Source organism: Ammodytes marinus (genome assembly GCF_949987685.1).
Source record: "Ammodytes marinus genome assembly, chromosome: 1".
Lineage (NCBI taxonomy): Eukaryota > Metazoa > Chordata > Actinopteri > Uranoscopiformes > Ammodytidae > Ammodytes > Ammodytes marinus.
The window spans coordinates 27595811-27616106 of NC_137230.1; the positions used below are offsets into that span (position 1 = coordinate 27595811).

At 43.2% G+C, this 20296-nt stretch overlaps 1 protein-coding gene across 13 annotated transcripts in view; it reads left to right on the forward strand.

Annotated features, from left to right (window-relative positions):
• The window catches only part of herc1 (HECT and RLD domain containing E3 ubiquitin protein ligase family member 1), a 58199-nt gene extending 38008 nt beyond the window's left edge, over nucleotides 1-20191 (forward strand). For 5 of the 13 annotated variants that reach the window (XM_080029855.1, XM_080029862.1, XM_080029861.1 and 2 more), the window contains exons 50-79: nucleotides 393-660; nucleotides 1920-2133; nucleotides 2855-3114; nucleotides 3202-3329; nucleotides 3658-3794; nucleotides 4360-4560; nucleotides 4709-4839; nucleotides 4964-5175; nucleotides 5666-5786; nucleotides 5882-6052; nucleotides 6378-6479; nucleotides 6558-6731; nucleotides 7270-7569; nucleotides 7690-7755; nucleotides 8063-8188; nucleotides 8546-8684; nucleotides 9038-9219; nucleotides 9416-9571; nucleotides 9817-9939; nucleotides 10079-10181; nucleotides 10280-10449; nucleotides 10640-10778; nucleotides 12614-12783; nucleotides 12924-13093; nucleotides 13470-13635; nucleotides 13769-13845; nucleotides 14435-14687; nucleotides 17617-17769; nucleotides 18716-19021; nucleotides 19499-20191. In XM_080029855.1, the coding sequence (XP_079885981.1) occupies nucleotides 393-660; nucleotides 1920-2133; nucleotides 2855-3114; nucleotides 3202-3329; nucleotides 3658-3794; nucleotides 4360-4560; nucleotides 4709-4839; nucleotides 4964-5175; nucleotides 5666-5786; nucleotides 5882-6052; nucleotides 6378-6479; nucleotides 6558-6731; nucleotides 7270-7569; nucleotides 7690-7755; nucleotides 8063-8188; nucleotides 8546-8684; nucleotides 9038-9219; nucleotides 9416-9571; nucleotides 9817-9939; nucleotides 10079-10181; nucleotides 10280-10449; nucleotides 10640-10778; nucleotides 12614-12783; nucleotides 12924-13093; nucleotides 13470-13635; nucleotides 13769-13845; nucleotides 14435-14687; nucleotides 17617-17769; nucleotides 18716-19021; nucleotides 19499-19684 (5104 nt within the window). In that variant the 3' untranslated portion in view covers nucleotides 19685-20191. The remainder of the gene's footprint in view (nucleotides 1-392; nucleotides 661-1919; nucleotides 2134-2854; nucleotides 3115-3201; nucleotides 3330-3657; nucleotides 3795-4359; nucleotides 4561-4708; nucleotides 4840-4963; nucleotides 5176-5665; nucleotides 5787-5881; nucleotides 6053-6377; nucleotides 6480-6557; nucleotides 6732-7269; nucleotides 7570-7689; nucleotides 7756-8062; nucleotides 8189-8545; nucleotides 8685-9037; nucleotides 9220-9415; nucleotides 9572-9816; nucleotides 9940-10078; nucleotides 10182-10279; nucleotides 10450-10639; nucleotides 10779-12613; nucleotides 12784-12923; nucleotides 13094-13469; nucleotides 13636-13768; nucleotides 13846-14434; nucleotides 14688-17616; nucleotides 17770-18715; nucleotides 19022-19498) is intronic. The other 8 variants (XM_080029863.1, XM_080029865.1, XM_080029867.1 and 5 more) reach the window with 3 other exon arrangements.
• The last annotated feature ends 105 nt before the right edge of the window (nucleotides 20192-20296 follow it).

Genomic DNA, 20296 nt, shown 5'->3' on the forward strand with positions numbered 1-20296 from the left:
TAAATAGTAAATTACAAAGTGTGTCTAAATGTTACATTCCACAACTTAACAGACAACAACATGAGCACCCGTTCTCTCGAAACCCTACGCAGTGTCCAAAATAACACGGATGACTGAGAACTGATGGCACACTCTGGAAAGGGTGTCATGCTTGGTACTGTAGCTGCCACATATAAACACGGCAGATAAGATGGAGTGAGATGACTACATAACATATTGCAGACAAAACAGTTTGGATAAACTGAGGGTGTATCCCAGCTTGAGAGCAGGTTTGCAGTTTGCTAACTGAAAGTTAGGTAGACGGAAGCAAAACCTTCTGATATGCAATTCATGACTTTGTTCTCCTTCTCTCTATCCCTCCTCCTCCTTCCTTCCTTCCCTCTCCCACACAGTGGCTCTAGCTGCAGCCTTGCAGCCGGTCTGGAGTCTCTGGGTCTGACTGACATCAGGACACTGGTCAGACTGATGTGCCTGGCAGCAGCAGGCCGGGCCGGTCTCTCCACCAGTCCTACAGCAGGCTCGGGCCACGCTGAAAGGCCCCGTGGATCGGCCAAGGCCAGCAAACCCATCTCCTGTCTGGCTTACCTCAGCACTGCAGTGGGCTGCTTGGCCTCCAACAGTCCTAACGCCGCCAAGCTACTGGTGCAGCTCTGCACTCAGGTACACTGCAACTCATCAGCAGGTTCTCCTCAATTCATATCCAGGCTTTTGAGTTCTGATGTTCAGGTTATAACTAGGGCTGTCAAGCGATTAAAAAAATATTTAATTAATTACAGGCTCTGTGATTAATTAATCTAAATTAATCGCATACTTTTATGACACTTTTATACCTGTTTATAAACAGCTGTATAGACTACTACAGTTTGTTTCTCTCTCTCTCGCTCTCCGTCTCTCGTAACTTCTGTCTCCTCCCCTCAATCAGGTTTCTAGCGCCGAATTTTCTCAAAAAAACAAGCAGACTAAATGACGACTTTCCATCTCCCACAACTGAGCCGATTCATTCACCATCGTCGTACTCATAGGCAAAAATATTGACACACACACACACACACACACACACACATACACCTACACACACACGGGTCGGGTGTCCGTTTATGCGGAGACGAGACAGCTAGCAAACAAAATTGAGACACGGAGGAAGATTGAGAGATACTGTTTTGAACCTATTGTTGCACCCACTAAATCAATAATGCACAGACACTGCGGAGAATAAAGTAAGATGCTTCATGCTTATTTGCCCGAAGCATCCCATAAACCGTCCATAGAGCCTTCGGCCCCTTCTCTCTTTACTTTTCTCTCTTTTACCCGTGCGGGCTGTGTAAGCAAGCTACAGGGTGCAGCTGCGCACCACTTTTGCACCGGGTCACCCAACCACAATCCTGCATCACAAAATCGCGTTAATTTTTTTAATCGCGTGAATTTTTCTGCGATTAATTAATTGAAATTAACAAGTTAATTTGACAGCCCTAGTTACAACATGTGAAGGTGTTGACTTGACTGTCATAAAGTTTATTCCATCCAATTTCTCTGTCCATAGTTTTTATTGGGGCCATTGTTTGCCTCTAAAGTAATACTATGAGTGGATTGCATTTCACGGAGTCTTTTTTAGTCTTTTTTATTGTTGTTTGTCTTTTTACTGTTTTTGTATTGTATTATGGACCGTTTTCTCTCTGTGTCTGGAATAAAATTAAATCAATCAATCACCATCTTTCAGATAATAGAACATTTACATTAAATGGGGAAAAAATAAAGTAAAAGTTAAACATTTTGAATAAATGCAATAATGCAAATAAATTACTTATTTATTAGTTAGAAAAACAGGCACCTCACTTGATGCCTCTATTTTTGTAGCCAAGGTACCTGTTTTCTTGTTGAATTATGCAACTCATACTAATGCAATATGTTGTCCTTTCCAGAACCTGATCTCTGCAGCTACAGGCATGAATCTGACCACAGTGGACGACCCCATCCAGAGGAAGTTCCTGCCCAGCTTCCTGCGAGGCGTGGCTGAGGAGAACAAGCTGGTCACCTCGCCCAACTTTGTGGTGACACAGGCTCTGGTGGCCCTGCTGGCAGACAAAGGGGCCAGGCTCAGACCAAACTATGACAAGGCTGATATGGAGAAAAGAGGTTTGTACACTTAGGAGAGTAGGAGATGCAAATGAGTTGGTGTTCGGTGTCATCCAATCATTCATTCATTTCTGTGCATTTCTTCACGCCATTGGTTTTCATTATCTCAGTATCATAATATTTCATATTGGTCACTTTTGTGGTAAGTAACTAGATATTCGATACTGTTTGTGTAAGCTGTTCCTTTGCTTTCCTTGTATATTTTTCAAAATAATTTTAAATAAGAGTGATTATTCATATGGAAAATGGCATCCCCTGGACTTGTTAAGCCACGTAACGTAAATATATTGCAAAGAAGTGTCCAAATTATTTATTTTGTGACCTCAAATGTTGTTGTTTTCGTAATTTGACCCTAAAGCTGCGGCAATCTGGAAAATTGAATGTCAAGCATACAGGGATTCTGTCCTATCATATGTTTTAACAAGTTCTATGTCAAAGCAATGTCAATCATTTATAATGTGTTTCTTGTTGGCCTAGATGTTAATCATCTTGTGATTTACAGCATGTGTTTGTAATCCATGTGGTTAACTGTAGGCGTAGTTCAGCTCTGCTGCACAAGTGACTTGTTCTGGTGCCGGCTTGGCGCCGTTTGTCTTGTTCACTCGGGTCACCTTTTGCTTGGTTGTTTCTGTGCACTTTGTGTTTTCATTTGTGTCTTTTTCATTTGTGGTCCTTCTCACTCACCGGGAAACCTTGTCACCTTGTGTTCCGTGTCGAGCAGGGCTAATAGCGCATTTATATGCCCATCCTTCCCATAATCCCTCCGCTGTAGGGCCTCTGGAGCTGGCCAACGCTCTGGCGGCCTGCTGCCTGTCCTCCAGGCTTTCCTCGCAGCACCGCCAGTGGGCAGCGCAGCAGCTGGTCCGCACACTGGCCGCACACGACCGCGACAACAACCACAGCCGGCCGCAAACCTTCGCCGACATGGCAGGGGACCTGCGGAAGTGCTCCTTCATCAAACTAGAGGCTCACCAGAGCAGAGTGAGTCCATGCAGAATCAGGAGACTTCCCTGGTTTTTCAGGAAACATTGTTTAGTATTATAAAGAGTCTTTCTCTGTTTCACTCAGGTCATCACATGTGGTTGGTGCAGTAAGAAAGGCCTGCTGGCGACTAGTGGCAATGATGGGACGGTCAGGATGTGGAACGTAACCAAGAGCCAGTACGCCCTCCAGCAGACCTGCATCTTCAATAAGGAGTAAGGTTTACAGACCAGTTTACAGAGCCTAGGCTGTGTATTAACACCAGATTTCTTTTTTCCAGCACACGCAAAGTATGGACAGGTAGCAGATAGTGAGGAGATATTTACTGATTTAATAAAAAAAATAAAAATAAAAAAAAAAGAGAAGAGAAGCTTTCTCCAGAATGGTTGACTCCACCTTTAACAAAGCTCAGAGGAAGGTGAAGGTAGACTTGCAGTGCTTTCAACTAAATACTTATACACGTCGTGTAAACAGTTTGCTAACATGTTCCCCCTTTTTCAGTTGTGTGGGCAAATAAATAAATTCTGTGCTCTCTCTCATCAGCGACGGCTCTTCAGAGGAGGGCATGTCAGGTTTGGGATCTCCCAGCGATCCTTGCATGTCTCCTCTGGCATGGAGTGTCACTGGAAAATATCTGGCCTCCGCCATGGAGAAAATGGTCAACATCTGGCAAGTTAATGGTAAACATTTATGTTTTCAAGCTGCTCAGTATTCTGTTTTTATTTGAATGTACGATATGTTCCTGCTGAGCCCCATTTGAGTTTTTTAGAAAAACAATTTCAAATAAAATGTGTTATGTGGCACAGCTTGCATCACTGGTGTGCGAGGTCCACAGAATGAATGAGCGGGCATTAAGATTTTACAGCTCACATTAAAAATAAATGTGCATGGTGACTGGATGTGGTCCAATCATCATTTCCTGCCTCCCACCACACACCCTGCAGCACGCACCATCTGTCCTTGGCAACTTTCTATCGCCTCAAGGATGGAAGTCCGCGAGCACATTCCTATTAGCTTTCATGAGCACATTTTCTCTTGGGTCTTTGAAATGTGACTCTGTCCTTATTGTACAAGCAAATGAAACACGCTCTTTGCATTACCATCTTTTCATATTTTGTATTGTGTGATTAGCCCGGTTAGTCTATGATTTTGCCTCTCAAGATCTTTCAAACCTGCTTAGAACGTTTACTGTGTGAATGTTCCCAATGTAATCGAATGACTAACTGTGATGTCCTGTCCTCTAAGGTGGTAAGGGACTTCTGGACGTGCAGCCTCACTGGGTGTCGGCCCTAGCTTGGCCTAAAGAGGAGGCAGAGTCCTTGTGGTGTGGGGAACCCAAAGACATGCTGCTGGTGGGACGAATGGATGGATCTCTGGGCCTCATTGAGGTGCTGGATACCTCCAGCATGCACCGCACAGAGCTCGAGCACTGCTACAGGAAAGATGGTATGAAGAGGGACTTGTGAATGAGGGATCATTTATTGAATAAAGTGTTGTTGTTTTTTTGTTGTTTTCCAAAGTCATACTGTACGTTTACAAATCTTTGATAGTTATGCACTTGCCTGCTAAAGTGTCATTTTATCTTTTCCTTCAGTGGCGGTGATGCACATAGCCTGGTACAGTGAAGACAAGCCTTTTGCTGTTGGCTACGCAGATGGCAAACTGCTGATAGGATCCAAAGAGCCCTTAGAAAAAGGAGCTATCGTGGTCATTGATGCACACAAGGTAAACTGTTTCTTTAAAAAAAAGTATCAGTCGTTGTATTTGAAGTCTGTGGATGTACAGCCAAATTGAACTCACTGCATGTTTGTTTGTTTGTTTGTTTGTTTGTTTGTTTGTTTTTAAACAGGAGTCCATCACTAGCATGAAGTGGAGTCCTACTGGTCAGATCTTGCTGACTTGTGCCAAAGAGGAGACGGTGAAGCTGTGGGCCAGTCCAGACTCTCACTCGGGCTCAGGCTGGCGCTGCCTGCAGAGCCTCAGACACCCCTCTGTGGTTAACGGTGTGGCCTGGTGCAGCCTGTCTGGACGTGGCCCCAAGCCTCTCAACATGTTAGCCATGTAGGTTACCCTCAAATACTCTGCTATAATCTTTGGATTTACTACACAGCTGATGTGAAGTTCACTTCACCTTCACACTCCATGTTACAGTCATCATTTAGATGAGGACATTATCCTTATCCTTCACAACTGTCAGTATAGTGTTATTATGAGGCACCAGTTGTTTCAGATGCATAGACATTGAGATATTATCTGTCAGCCTATTTAACAAAAACAACATAGCAGATGAAGGTCATTCACATGTTTAGACATATTTGAAATTTGAAGTCACTGCTGACAGTATATCTCAGCTAATCTAGATGCTGAACTCTCTCTTTTTGTACACTGCCCCAGAACAAAAAGCATTTTTCTATGTAGAGTTACAAGACATTTGATTTAATGCAGTTATTTTAACCCTGGCATTTATCCTGGCAACACAAGGATAATATATTTCCATGAAAGAAATGTGCAGGTGGTTTAGTAAGTGTTTACATGTTGCTGTGTTTTTCAGATGCTGCCAGAATGGCCTGGTGTCTGTCTGGACTGTTCCTCAGGACATCTCTAGCTTCCCTGAATCCTCTTCCTCTGGCTCAGAAGGATGGTGGGAGAATGAAGCAAAACCTAAGCACATGGTACTAAGACATTTACATAAAGAATTACTCTGAATCATCATACATACATACAGTCCTAGAAGCACATGTTTGACCAAATCCCAAAATGTATTCAGCAAAGACGGCTGACTGTGTTGCAGACTTCCCGGTGGTCAAGAGGCGGAGCGACATGTGTTTTCCAGCTGAAGGGCCACATCACTCCAGTGAGAACGCTGGCCTTCAGCCCTGATGGTCTGGCTCTGGCATCTGGAGGAGTGGGAGGCCTCATGAACATCTGGTCCCTGCAGGTAAGAAACAGACAGACAGACAGACAGACAGACAGGCTGACAGACAGACAGACAGACAGACAGACAGGCTGACAGACAGGCTGACAGACAGACAGACAGGCTGACAGACAGACAGACGGAGGTGAAAAGACCCACACAGTATGTATGCAGGAACTGCAGGTGCAAGTCACATGGATACACAGATGTTCATGGGAAACTAATAATGTGGAAGCGTGGAGGTAGAGAATAAAAAAGATTGATGACACATTCATTTAACTTGGAGAGTACAGTGACACTGAATACCTTTTAAACTGTCATTGTGTGTGTCTGTGTCCTTGTCCAACAGGACGGGTCAGTGCTCCAGACAGTAGTAGCCGGTTCAGGAGCAATCCAGAATATTGTCTGGATCCCAGATGTTGGTGTCGCTGTCTGCTCCAACAGGTCAAAGGTAAGACATCTTGACCATGTTTCTACAGCACTAAACATAATATATATATTTATTTAATCTGGTCCGCTTCATTCCCAGGATGTGCTGGTTGTGAACTGCTCCAAAGAGTTCATGTCAACCAACCATGTGCTGGCCACCTGCCGCATGGCTCTGAAGAAGCAGGGCGTGGTCGGCCTCAACACGGCACCCTGCATGAGGGCCTTTCTGGAGAGGCTGCCCGTCATGCTGCAGGAGCAGTTTGCCTACGAGAAGGTACAGGAACATTTAACACGTTTTCTTCATTTATGTATCTACAGCCTGACACAATTAAAAATCATTGTGATCTTTAATAATCTTTATCAATTCAACTGAAATTGGTACAAAGAACAAACCATCTTGAAAGCAGGACATTTGAAAAAAAAGTCTGGTCAATGTGTTTCCCACAATTTGAGAATATCTTATGTGATGGGAGATTTATTGTGGCTCCAACATCCAAAACACACAACTGCAGATGCACAATTCCAGCAATCATTTCAATTGGTCTGCCGTTTCAGCTGCAAATTAACATCTATTTTTATTACATCTTGTCAATTTTTTGCAAGACATAAATTCCATAAATGAATATTTATACTAGCGTGGAGAAAATATGGTACAACAAAATAGTTAATTACTGCAAATAAGCTAAATAAAACTCCACTTCCTCCGACAGCAATCCTTGATATCACTTTCTTTTCATCTGAATTTCTGAGTGATTTACTTTCAAATTCTATCACAATCGTTGTTGATATTTCCTTTTCTTCTCATTTTCCAGCCCCACGTTGTATGTGGGGAGCAGCTGGTCCACAGCCCTTACATGCAGTGCCTCGCCTCCCTGGCTGTGGGTCTCCACCTGGACCAGCTCCTGTGTCGCCCCCCTGTGCCCCCTCTCCTCAGACACTGTCCACTGGAGTCTGGCACGGCCGTCTGGGCTGCCAGTGAGTGGGCCTGGCTGGACTGCTTCTCTACAACAGTCAAGGCTGCGGAGGCCCTCGCTCGGGGCGCTACCTTCCCAGAGTCCTTCTCTGTTCCTGACCTGGAGCCAGTGCCCAAAGAGGACATGGCTCTGCTCATGGTGAGGGAGGCTGCTGCTGCTGCTGCTGCTGCTCCTCTTAACTGTTCGTGTTGTAATTTAAGACATAATATTACACACACTGCTACATATAGTAACAATCTCTCCACTCTTTATTTCCAGGACAACAGTAAATGGGGGTCGGGTATGGATGAACAGATCATGTCTTGGGCCACATCTAGACCAGAGGTAAATTAAACTGATACCTAGAATCTAGATTAGCTATAATGGTTTTTTTCTATGTTTGTTCTCCTCAAACTGACAATAATAACTGCAAGTTAACTCAATTGGTGTTGTCCATATTGTGTGTGTGTGTGTGTGTGTGTGTGTGTGTGTGTGTGTGTGTGTGTGTGTGTGTGTGTGTGTGTGTGTGTGTGTGTGTGTGTGTGTGTGTGTGTGTGTGTGTGTGTGTGTGTGTGTGTGTGTGTGTGTGTGTGTGTGTGTGTGTGTGTGTGTGTGTGTGTGTGTGTGTGTGTGTGTGTGTGTGTGTGTGTAGGACTGGCACCTTGGAGGGAAGTGTGACGTGTACCTGTGGGGTGCAGGCCGACACGGCCAGCTGGCAGAGGCTGGCAGAAACATCCTGGTGCCAACCACTGCCCCGTCCTTCTCTCAAGCACAGCAGGTACACAGATTGTCATGTCTTTGTTTGTTGTGTACATATGCCTGCCCTATTGCGTGTAATCTCATCCACTGCAATAGTTGAATACATTTATAGCCTTGGCACTGTTGGATGCATATGTCTTTATGCATTAATAATTACCCATACTAGATACAAAAATATATCTTCCTCTGCTGCTTTAATAATTTTGACTAATATGTCACTTTTAAATCCCCAAACTTTATGGAAGTTTGTTACTAAATCCATGGGGTATCCATATGAGTGAATACATTTTGGATCTTTGAGTATTTCCACTGACATGTACAGTACAGCAGGCATCTACATCTGTGTCCTCTTCATTTCATTGCTCTCCTCCTTCAGGTGGTGTGTGGTCAGAACTGCACCTTTGTGATCCAGCCCAATGGGACAGTGTTGGCCTGTGGGGAGGGCAGCTACGGCCGGCTAGGACAGGGAAACTCTGACGATCTGCACCTACTCACTGTTATCTCAGCTCTTCAAGGTTCGTACTGTATGATGATGCATATTGCTGAGATAGCAAATTTACTGTTGTGAGCTTACATACACGTCCTTTAAAGGTGGGGTAAGCCTGGATAACACTTGCCTAGGCTGTGTATTAACACCAGATATGTTTTTAGGTGCAAACAGTACGGACAGGTAGCAATATCGTTAGGAAGTATTCACAAAAAATTGATTTTGGCATCCAGCTTTCTCCAGAATCGCTGACTCCATCTTTAATGGCAGTGCACTGAGGAGACGGCAAAGTCCGATGTTGAATAATCTAGATTGTGATGCTTTTTCCTTCAACTTCTTACCTCTAACACTGACTGGTATGTGGACTCTCTTGTCCCTCAGGTTTTGTGGTGACCCAGATGGTGACATCATGTGGCAGTGACGGTCACTCCATGGCTCTGACAGAGAGTGGGGAGGTGTTCAGCTGGGGAGACGGAGACTATGGTAAACTAGGCCACGGAAACAGCGACCGCCAGCGCCGACCAAGACAGATTGAGGCACTGCAAGGAGAAGAGGTGGTGCAGGTCAGTCTGTCTCTCCTCCGTAATGTAGAGAAACATATTTGAGGTTACTCAAAGACGCTTGAATATTATTCACCTTTGGTTGAATTAGGGATTGCAATGTATCTTTTTGCTCAAGGGCATCTAATAGTAATTTATGGTCACAGTTATCTTTGATTTTTTTCTTTCCTTTCAACAATTTGCTCTCTTTGTCCATCAGATGTCCTGTGGGTTCAAACATTCTGCCGTGGTAACAGCTGATGGAAAGCTGTTCACATTTGGAAATGGCGATTACGGCAGACTGGGTTTGGGCAACACCTCCAACAAGAAGCTGCCAGAGAAGGTCGCCGCTCTGGAGGGATACCAAGTCGGACAGGTATGACAGAAAAATATTAGAACTTCTGAAGGCGTTAAAAGAGACGTTTATTTAGCGACTTTGCAGTCTAGTTTTCTTCAAGATGCTGCATTTTTATGCCAGTTACTTTTGGCAGGTTCATAGATTGGACTACACAGGGAAGCATTGATTTTTTATTTATTTTTCTTGTGTTCTGGCTGAAAGGTTTAGAAAACATAGATGATCGATGAGCTCAGAGTTTGTGTTGACATGTGTTCCCTTCTCAGGTGGCTTGTGGTTTGAACCACACTTTGGTCGTCTCTGCCGATGGAATGATGGTTTGGGCTTTTGGGGATGGAGACTATGGCAAACTAGGACTCGGCAATTCCACAGCCAAGTCCTCACCTCAGGTAAGTGCTGCGAGGCCAGCTGCTTCATTTGAGCCGTAAACATTAAACATGTTCAACTATGAGGCTAATTCAATACTACATGATAGTGTTTTATGAGTGAATGTAATGTGCCTTTTTTTTTATTTTTTATTTTTTTTAGAAAGTGGACGTGCTTTGTGGAATTCACATCACAAAGGTAGCTTGTGGAACACAGTTCTCTGTGGCTTTAACCAAAGATGGCAAAGTTTTCACGTTCGGCCAAGGTAAACAATGATTCATAAAACCTTTTGTCATGCAGTAAACAAGACAACTGCAGTATTTACACGCGTCTTACAAATGTTTTTTTCCTCACCTGTTGCAGACCGTCTCATTGGTTTACCAGAAGGCCGAGCCCGGAACCACAACCGGCCCCAGCAGGTGCCGGCTCTGTCAGGGCTTCACATCCAGGATGTTGCTGTCGGAGCTGAACACACTCTGGTGCTCTCCTCCACAGGAGATGTTTACACCTGGGGCAGCAACTCAGAGGGACAGGTAACCTGCAGACACACAAGATTAATATTATGTCTATATAAATAAAACTGTATTTAATTATTGAACTGAAGTGAATCTACATTTTACAAAGTGTTATGCATTTTATGGCCCAGAAAGTCTTAGGTGTTTAATTTTTATGGTAGTAGAATATAATTTATTAAATTATGTGACTTTAAACCTTGTTGTCTAGCTGGGCCTGGGTCACACCAACCACGTCAGAGAACCCACAGTGGTGACCGTGATGCAGGGCAAGAACATCAACCAGATCTCTGCTGGACGCTGCCACAGTGCAGCATGGACAGCTCCCTCTGTGCCGCCTCGAGCACCAGGTTAGACACACACACACATACACACACAAACTCATCACAAACAAACACACACACATACAGGGTTTTTCCTGGCTCAGAATGGGCCTTTGGGGGGTCAGTACGCGACCAACTTTTTTTGGAGTCGCGACTATGTGCAACAGTAAAGGCAAACGGTTTGTGTATTTTAAGAGGGGTGTGGGGTTGGGAGAGGGGTGTTTCTGTCCAGCTAAAGAGCATTTCAGTCAGCCTGTCAATCACTGCGTAACCATGGAGCTCACTGACGCTTATGAAATCACGATAAACAACCTGTAGATATGAATTCAAAATACTAATAATGACTAGGCCTACCTATTTAATACTTTAATTGTTTCTAATTGATCTAAATCATGGAAGTTGCAAGAAGGTAGTGCTGCTCGATTATGAAAAATCATAATCATGATTATTTTGAGTAATCACATTGTGTTATCACGATTATTAAATACAGTTAATCATTGATTTAAGAACATTATGCATTTATTTTACTTTTAACAAGGTTTTTTTCTAATAACTCCATGACTTTGGACTTTAAACAAAGGCTTAATTGAACTGAAAACGGGGAGAATAGAAATAGGCTAAATAAGTGAAACATATTTTTAATAATTCAATAAAATAAATATGTCAAAATAAAAATAACCAGTTGTAAATGGTGTTGATAGGGAACGTCTTTTGATAGCATTAAATGTAAGAGCGTTATTTATTTATGTCGAGGAGCAGGGTGGATAGGCAGTTGCATTGTAGTGTTGACAGTTGTGGTGACTCAGTTGTGGTGGCAGGAGTCAAGGAGCTTTAAACCTCCTGTGTTTTTTATTCATTGATTGCTTGGTCATAGACCACTATGATTCGCCTTAAAGTGAATAAACAAATTGGTCGGGATGTTTAGAGGTGCAGATCAGGTCGTATTTGCCTTTTATTTCTCTCTCTCTCGCACGGTCGCGTATGTCACGTGACATTTCTTGCACATTATTTTTGCTGCATTTTTGCTGCATTTAAAAGCCTGCATGCCCCGGCGTGCGGAACAATGATAGTTTAATAACGATTATTTTGTTTTCATGATTGAGGGAAGCCGTAATAGTAATCGAAAATTAAATTCAAGTTATTGCCCAGCCCCTCAAGAAGGATGACTTAAATTGGGCTGAATTTGGAGAGGTTTTAAATAGCTATATTGGCGCTGGATAAATACGCTTTGGCGCGCGCCAAAACTTTCTCTATGCAGGAAAAACCCTGCATACATACACACACAAACACACACAAACCCGTGTAACAGGCAGCATGAAGCGCCCCACCAGCCAAGGCTCTGCTGACTAACAGGCAGACACATTATCCTGGAGGTCAGATTTCCTGGAGTGCTGCTGGGGGCGTGTAGTAAATACCGAAATGCGGCACAGCACATTGTTGTCAGATGAGGCACGGCCGTTGTTTGTGCTGAACAAACATAGAAAGAATTTCATGAACTGGGGCCTGGAAAGCTGCTGAGTCCTTCATTCCAGTATTAGATTGTGTGTCAAATGACTATATCACATGATAGTAGAAAATATGTGTAAATCATTCTTTGCATGGCTGCCCTGGGTGGAAAAAAACATAAACGGAGAATTCATCCTTAAACTTCAACATTTTAAAACCCGTTTTAAAATTATTTTCCTAATTTTTCAAAGGCTTTTTTCTGCTCAGAACTTATACTTATGAGGTAAAACCACCACAAATGGACTTTTTCATCTATGCTTAATTTTGAAATCTGCGTTTGTCACGGCAAATAACTAAATTGTAAGCTGTATTTGCATATTAGATTGAATAGAATAGCACCTTTTGAACCTCCTCAGGCTCGTCGGTTCCCCTCCAGTTGGGTCTGCCTGTGGCGGTGCCTCCTCAGTACAGCGGGCTGAGAGAGGTGAGCATGGAGGCTGTGAGGGCTCGCCTACGACTCCTCTACCACTTCTCTGACCTCATGTACTCCTCCTGGAGACTGCTCAACCTCAGCCCCAACAACCAGGTAGGCCACAAGAACCGGGACACGCAAACAACACACTTCACTCTTCCCAGGTTGCACATAAAAACGATTAAATAAATAAAGATGAAGTGTTGTTAACGTTATGTAATGATGTTATACTGTATGTAATTCCTACTCTACAGAGCTGTATGTCCCATTACAACGCTGGTACCTGGGGGATCGTTCAGGGCCAGCTGAGGCCCATGTTGGCCCCCAGAGTCTACACTCTGCCCATGGTGCGCTCCATAGGCAAGACCATGGTGCAGGGCAAGAACTACGGCCCACAGATCACTGTCAAACGGATCTCCACACGGTCAGTGCTCCATTCCACTTCACCCAATTTTGCACCAAATCACATACGGAAACATTTCTAAATGTGGATGATAATTCCTGGAGGCCCAGTACCAATAGTAAAAGTTTTGTGATCGGACTGCTCTGTTAATCTGAGGTTTTGAAGGGGAAGGTCACGAAAATAAACTGGTACGAGTTTCTTTTGTATTTGATGAGTTAAGTCGTAGCTAATACTTCGCAAGGAAGTTTAGCTGGGTATCACATGGTTGATCCAGTTTCAGTTTGTTTTTTAGGCTTTTCCACAGACCTGCATCCCTGGGTCAAACTTGTGACTTGTTGGTACATTGTGTTGAAGTTACAATTATTTTTTTTATTTTTTTCCCTTTGCCTCTCTGCAGGGGGCGCAAGTGTAAACCCATCTTTGTGCAGATTGCTCGCCAGGTGGTGAAGCTGAACGCCTCGGACCTCCGTCTGCCCTCGAGAGCCTGGAAGGTCAAACTGGTGGGAGAGGGAGCTGATGACGCAGGAGGGGTCTTTGATGACACCATCACAGAGATGTGTCAGGTGTGGACAGATCAGTAGAGGACACAGGCTGCACTCCATTGTTAGCACTATGACTAATAAGCCACAAGTGAACTGCCAGTCTTATGATACAGTGATGTTTCTGTCTTTTTGTATTGTGTAAATGTGTTTGTAGGAGTTGGAGACGGGCGTGGTAGACCTGCTCATCCCCGCCCCCAACGCCACAGCAGAGGTTGGCTACAACAGAGACAGGTCTGTGAACTGTTAAACAGTTAAAGCTAGCCTAGATGAGCTGAGGGAGCTTGAGTAGCTTTCTCACGGGAAGAAAGCGAGAATGATGTGAGGAGGGATGGTCGACTGTATAAGTGCAGGGGGCGGGGCCCCGTGGCACAGTCCGACCTGTCTGTCAAGGACAGACGTGGTGTAATTGGAGCTTCCGTAGTAGGGTCACGCCGAGGCGATTCCCATAGTGAAACACCGAACGAAGTTAGAAAAAGAACCATGGGGAGAGCAGACACATTGGGATCCAACTTTAAAATGAGTTTCATAAATTTGGACTTTGTGGAAAATCTTTGCTTAAACCCCAAAATGTCATACATTGGGTTAGGGACTCTCCTGTTCTTCAGTTTGTTTAGGGTTACCTGAGCTTTCAAAACTTCTGGAAAAACTTCTAAAGTAGCATGTTCCTAACTTTCTCCTCAAAGCGTGGTTAATCATTTAAATAAATAAAATCCCTCCATCACTGGCAGTGATCAATCATAGCGATTGTCATCTTAAAAATAAAAATTTGAAAACTAATTCAAAACCAAACATTATTTCTGTCTTCCTATGACCTGCCCAGGTTCCTCCTCAACCCATCTTCATGCATGGACGAGCACATGCTCCAGTTGAAGTTCCTGGGCATCCTGATGGGCGTGGCCATCCGCACCAAGAAGCCCCTGGACCTGCACCTGGCTCCGCTGGTCTGGAAACAGCTGTGCTGCATCCCGCTGCTGCTGGAGGATCTGGAGGAAGTGGACCTCCTCTATGTGCAGACGCTCAAAAGCATTCTTCACATTGAAGACAGTGGCATCACCGAGGAGAATTTCCATGAGGTGAGAAACAGAGATTTGGTTTTGACATTAGGTGATACTGTAAATGCAGGGTTCTTTGTGTGGCGTTGTTTCATGATGGGCTCGAGTGGGCAATCGAGATAGAAATCCTCTAATCCAGTAAAGGAAATGTCTAAAAAAAATAAAGGTACTCCATCGATTTCATAAGCATAACGATCAGACACCCGGCAACACAAGTATCGGTTTATATGAGAAGGTAATTTTTTAATTTTTTTACAGGATACTGTAAAGCTGACTCAATACTGATGTTGATGCAAACAGCCTATCAAAATCCAAGATTGCCATTAAACATGTTCTTTCAGAGAATCTCTGAGACTTGAATTATATTGTATCACACCATAGATTTTCTTCTGATAAGTAAGGAGAATTATATTAGAACAGAGTGTCAAATCATTTCATTGAGGTCATTTAGAAACGGTGTCTTTATCACATAGTTTGTCCACCAGAGAGTGCTGACAGAGTGCTAGTTAATTTTCTTGTGTGTTAAATGTTTCCAACACTTACACCTACATATCTTGGTTACAAATTCAATTTGAATTTTTCTAATTTAAGTTAAAAAAAAATATTTATTATTGATGTCAGTTTCAACAATAATGTACCCAAAAATATTTCAAAGTCTGGTAAAATCCTAAAATCAAACAAAGTCATCTTATCACATTTATTTAGCTGATGCTTTTATCCAAAAACGCCTCACAATAAGTACATTCAACCATGTGGCTACACCCAACAATGTGTAACTTCATCAAATATGCTGTTTTAAGTGCTACATTTACAAAAAAAATTCTAATGTCCCACAACCATAGAAATGTTGCTTCATATGGTATTCTAATGTAACAACTAGAAAGGTCTTGTGCTATAAGCAAGTATCATATATTAGATATGTGGTATAAAGAAAATCGACAGAAAGAGCAAATACTGAATGCAATTTTGTCTTGGCTTCAGCAGATTGGAAACTTTTATCTCATCTAAAAATTGAATAAGCGTCATTTCACTTCAAACGTTCAGCAGTAAATAGCAGTTAGACACAACCACCGCCCTGCCACATCCTCACTCGCTGCAGGTCGCAGATTCATTCCTCTGTATTTAAGCTTAATCTCCAGCTCCAGTAGCACAGTGCTCCTAGGATGACTGATACCTGTTTTGACAGCGTGGGCAGTGTGTTTACCTCTCCTTAGCCATGTGAACTTTGGATTCTTCACAATCACATGTGTGCTGCTTAAAAGGTAAAAAAGCAGCCAGTTCATGGCATCATGAGCCCGTTTTCCTTTTTATTCCCATAGACTTAAATGTCACAAACCAGAAAAAAAAAATCAAATTATGTCACATACCAGTGGCCAACCAACACCAGACTCAGTGAGCGCTGAAGGGAGCCAGCCGTGAACATGGTGTGATTTATACGAGGTTAATCCTATTTACAGCCCACAGAGTTGAACACTAACCAACCAAAAGCTGTCCTCAATCTGTGTTCACATTGCAGACTAGGAAACATGAAACAGTGACATTAATGTGACTGCAACCAGTTTTAACGCCTTTGTAAACCTGGTCCAAAATAGTGAAAATTAGTATAGTATATCAAAGTTTGGTGTCTCAAGAACCTTTTACAAAAATCTGATTGAAAATACATTTTTAAACTTAGTTAAAAAACTGCTTTCATACTCTCTAGTTTGAGAGGACTGTGTGGGTGTGGCCGTATCAAACGGTCTCCATGGTTGTCATTGTTTTTGGAGAACCTTCGGGGAGAGAACTGCCTTGATTGTTTTTTTTAAATTAGATATATTTCATTCGGATTGATAAATATACCCAAGTCTTTTCAGATGATGCAGATGCTTACTATCATGTCACTAACTCACCAAATCGATGTTTGAAGGATTTTGTGTATTTGGTTTACAGTAGCCTTTAAGCATTGGGAAAGCATACTGGTCGCCCTCCACGCTTTGCTACACAAAGCTCCTCTCCAAACACTGATAAAACATCAGCGCTGACACAACCAGTATCGACTCACACCTCCCACCACCACAGCCAAAGCCCACAGATAGGCCGGTTCAAACAGCAGAAAGCCAACCTATCCCGGAGCCCCTCGTTCTGTCCAAACAACCTCACACAACCCCTGCACTGTAAAGCCCCGGCCTGCTGGAATGCCAAGGCCGCTGTTGATGCAGCATATCCTGCCTGGCGGAGACTTGGCCTCGCTCCCAGCCTTGTAAAGGGGAGAGGGAGAATGTGTGTGTGGGGGGGGGGGGGGGGGGCTCGACTGGCTCCGTCAGTCCAGGCCTAGGGAGCAGAGGAAGAGGCTGCATCTGCTGCTTTGGCATACAAAGGAGGGAGAATGGGAAAGAGAATCTCCCTGGCCACCTTTTCCTGCTCTTGGGTTGGCTCTGGTTTGAATCCTGCCAGACGAAGCTGTCAAATGTCCCACAGTGATATTATAATCTCCTGGTGCTTGCCAGGGCCAGCAAATAAATTAATAGATATAAATTTGAGCTTTTGTAAGCGATCCGTTCCATCGTTATTCATTGCTAGGAAAGCTTTCACAGATGAACGTTGCAAAACATTGCAAGGCTGGAAGAGGATGAACACTTAAAGAAGCAATAGAAGTACCATTTTCAACTGTAGAATTTCCCCTCAAATCCATTATCAGTCGTTAAATTACTTTTGAATATTAAATAGGACTGAAATAACCATAACTCTACTTTTATTAGTTAGTCGATTAGCGTGAAACTGACTGAAGTGAAATCATGGACAACCTCATTGAAATATTGTTCCATAGTGTTACTGTTGTGCTAATGGGCAAAACTCATTCATTTTCCATAAGAGGTTTTGTTTTCTTTAAAATGAAAAGTAAAACATCTTAAGTCCACTAACAACAGTTACATTTATTTGTTGTACTGACTATTGGTCATGTGTTTTCCAGATGATTCCTCTGGATTCCTTTGTGGGGCAAAGTGCAGATGGAAAGATGGTGCCTATCATCCCGGGAGGAAACAGCATCCCGCTCACTTTCTCCAACAGGAAGGAATATGTGGAGAGAGCTATCGAGTACCGGCTGCATGAAATCGATCGACAGGTAAAACCTCAGAGGCTCCCACTAAAAGTCAAACGTTTCAAGAATGTGTCATGGTTACATCTTGGGTGTAAAGTTTCAGAGCAGATACAGAATTGATAGAGATGTTCATTGTCTCATAGTACTGCCAGGCAGGTAGCAAAGTGAATCTGATCCCAGAGCAGCGCCTGGAAGTCTAAGGAGTAAATGTGTGGCCTCATGTATTCATCTGGTTGTAGTTCTAGTTCAGATGAAAGTAGTACCGGTACATTGAATTTACAGACTTCTTTTCAGTTCACTTAAAATCACATACTTTTCCAACTTAAACTCTTAAGTGGTATACAGCCATGCAAATAGTTTTGGTTTTATTTATCTGAAATCTTATTTGTGGTGCTCAGAAAATTCATTATTTTGTTAAAGCAAAAGCCCACCATCACAAGAAGTAATTAGAAAGTAAAAAGTTCAAAACATCTGGACACTTATCTTCATTTCAAATAGCCGTGTTATCGACACAACAGCCTCACTACTGGCACCATTAAGTAGCTCTCCTGGAGCTTTCCCTGGTATATTTTTCATAGTGCTTTTAAGGACGTCCAGATAATGTTGAGATAAGACGCTTAATAAGAGATTCATTGGAAATCTGACCACATTTAAAAATCCAAAGCAAATTGTTCTCCCAGAAATAATGTCATGGTTCTTCTGAATAATCACACTCAAACACTCAACTAACTGTTCATCCGTACAGTATGTGTAGTTCTCTGATTTTGTCAAAAAGTGATTCTGACAACAAGCGTTCTCCAGAATCCCCGTCGAGGTGGAGGAAGGAAAGACATTGATGTTTTCAAAATCTGGACAAATAAAAACCGACACTATATGCAGCACGGCTCGATAGTAAGAGAAAATGGTGATTCTTGGTGGACCACACTGAGTTGATCTCTCCTGTTGTTGCTCCTCTCCCTCTCTATCTCAGGTTGGCGCGGTGCGGGAGGGCATGTCGTGGATCGTGCCGGTGCCTCTGCTGTCCCTGCTGACGGCCAAGCAGCTGGAGCAGATGGTGTGCGGCATGCCTGAGATCTGCTGCGACGTGCTGAAGAAGGTGGTGCGCTACAGGGAGGTGGACGAGCAGCACTCCCTGGTGCAGTGGTTCTGGCAGACGCTGGAGGAGTTCTCCAACGAGGAGCGAGTCCTCTTCATGCGCTTCGTCTCCGGGCGCTCACGGCTCCCCGCCAACACGGCAGACATCTCACAGAGGTTCCAGATCATGAAGGTGGACAGGGTGAGTCAAGTTCAGGATCTGTGTGTTTTTCTATGTCGGGAGGTAAACTTTGAGGAACTTTAGAAGTGACGTCAAAACATTTTGGGATGAATCCAATTTATTGCACATCAGATATTTACTATTTTGTCGCCACTAAACTGTCAAATTGCATTGGTCGTATTGTCCGGGTTATGTACGCCACGCTTTAACAATTCCCGCTCCCGGGACATTCTTACAACTGGTAATCTTACTAAACAGCCCACACATTGGTTACGGCTTAAGGCACAGCTATAAATCCTCCTTTTTAAGATCATTCGTCACAGTGTAAGGGCCTTTATATAATGTATTTCCTGTTAAAAATGGTCAGCTGTAGGTCAATCTATTATGTAAACCAACAGGCTATTTATAGAGAGAAATACAATGTGATGTAACAGCTTGCCTTGTTTCAGTTACACATGAAGATGTTTAAGTGAGTTTGTGTGTGTGTTTCCTCTGCAGCCATACGACAGCCTGCCCACCTCTCAGACCTGTTTCTTCCAGTTGCGTCTGCCTCCGTACTCCAGCCAAGCCGTCATGGCCGAGCGACTGCGCTACGCCATCAACAACTGTCGCTCCATCGACATGGACAACTACATGCTGTCCCGTAATGTGGACAACGCAGAGGGCTCCGACACCGACTACTAACGCAGCCAGTTTCACTCACGCAACACGTAAATGAATGATTAAGTCCCAGGAATGGACCGGGTACGGAACCGCCTTTACCTGAACGCTTCACACACAAACAAAAACGCAGAAATGCGTCGTCATCACTGCACCAGTTGTAGGGAACTCCTGAGCAGACGGGCCCACTTTTTAAATCCATTTTATGTACTTTTAAAACGGCACAGATTTTCATTTCTACTTGTGGTTTATTAGCTGATTTTAAATGACACAGAAAAATCCACATGAGAAGTGCATTTAGTGTTAATTATTTTTTCCATTACTCCACATCCCATTTTCAGGGTTTCTGCATGGAGATATGTTTATTTGTTTGGAAATGTGTATAGAATATTCAAGCAGGTGGCGGGGGAAGAAAGAATATTGTACATTGTGTAAAATGCTTCATTAGGACAATGTTTTGCATAATATCCATATTTATTGTTTTCATTGCCTATGCCGAGTTTCCCAAAGCATACAAAAAAAAACAATAAATGCTGCATAATTGATTTGTTGTTTGTCTGCTGTTTTAAAACTGTTGTGGTGAAAAAAAGAGACCAACATTTTTTTTCAGAAAGCAGACATCACATTTATTTCAGA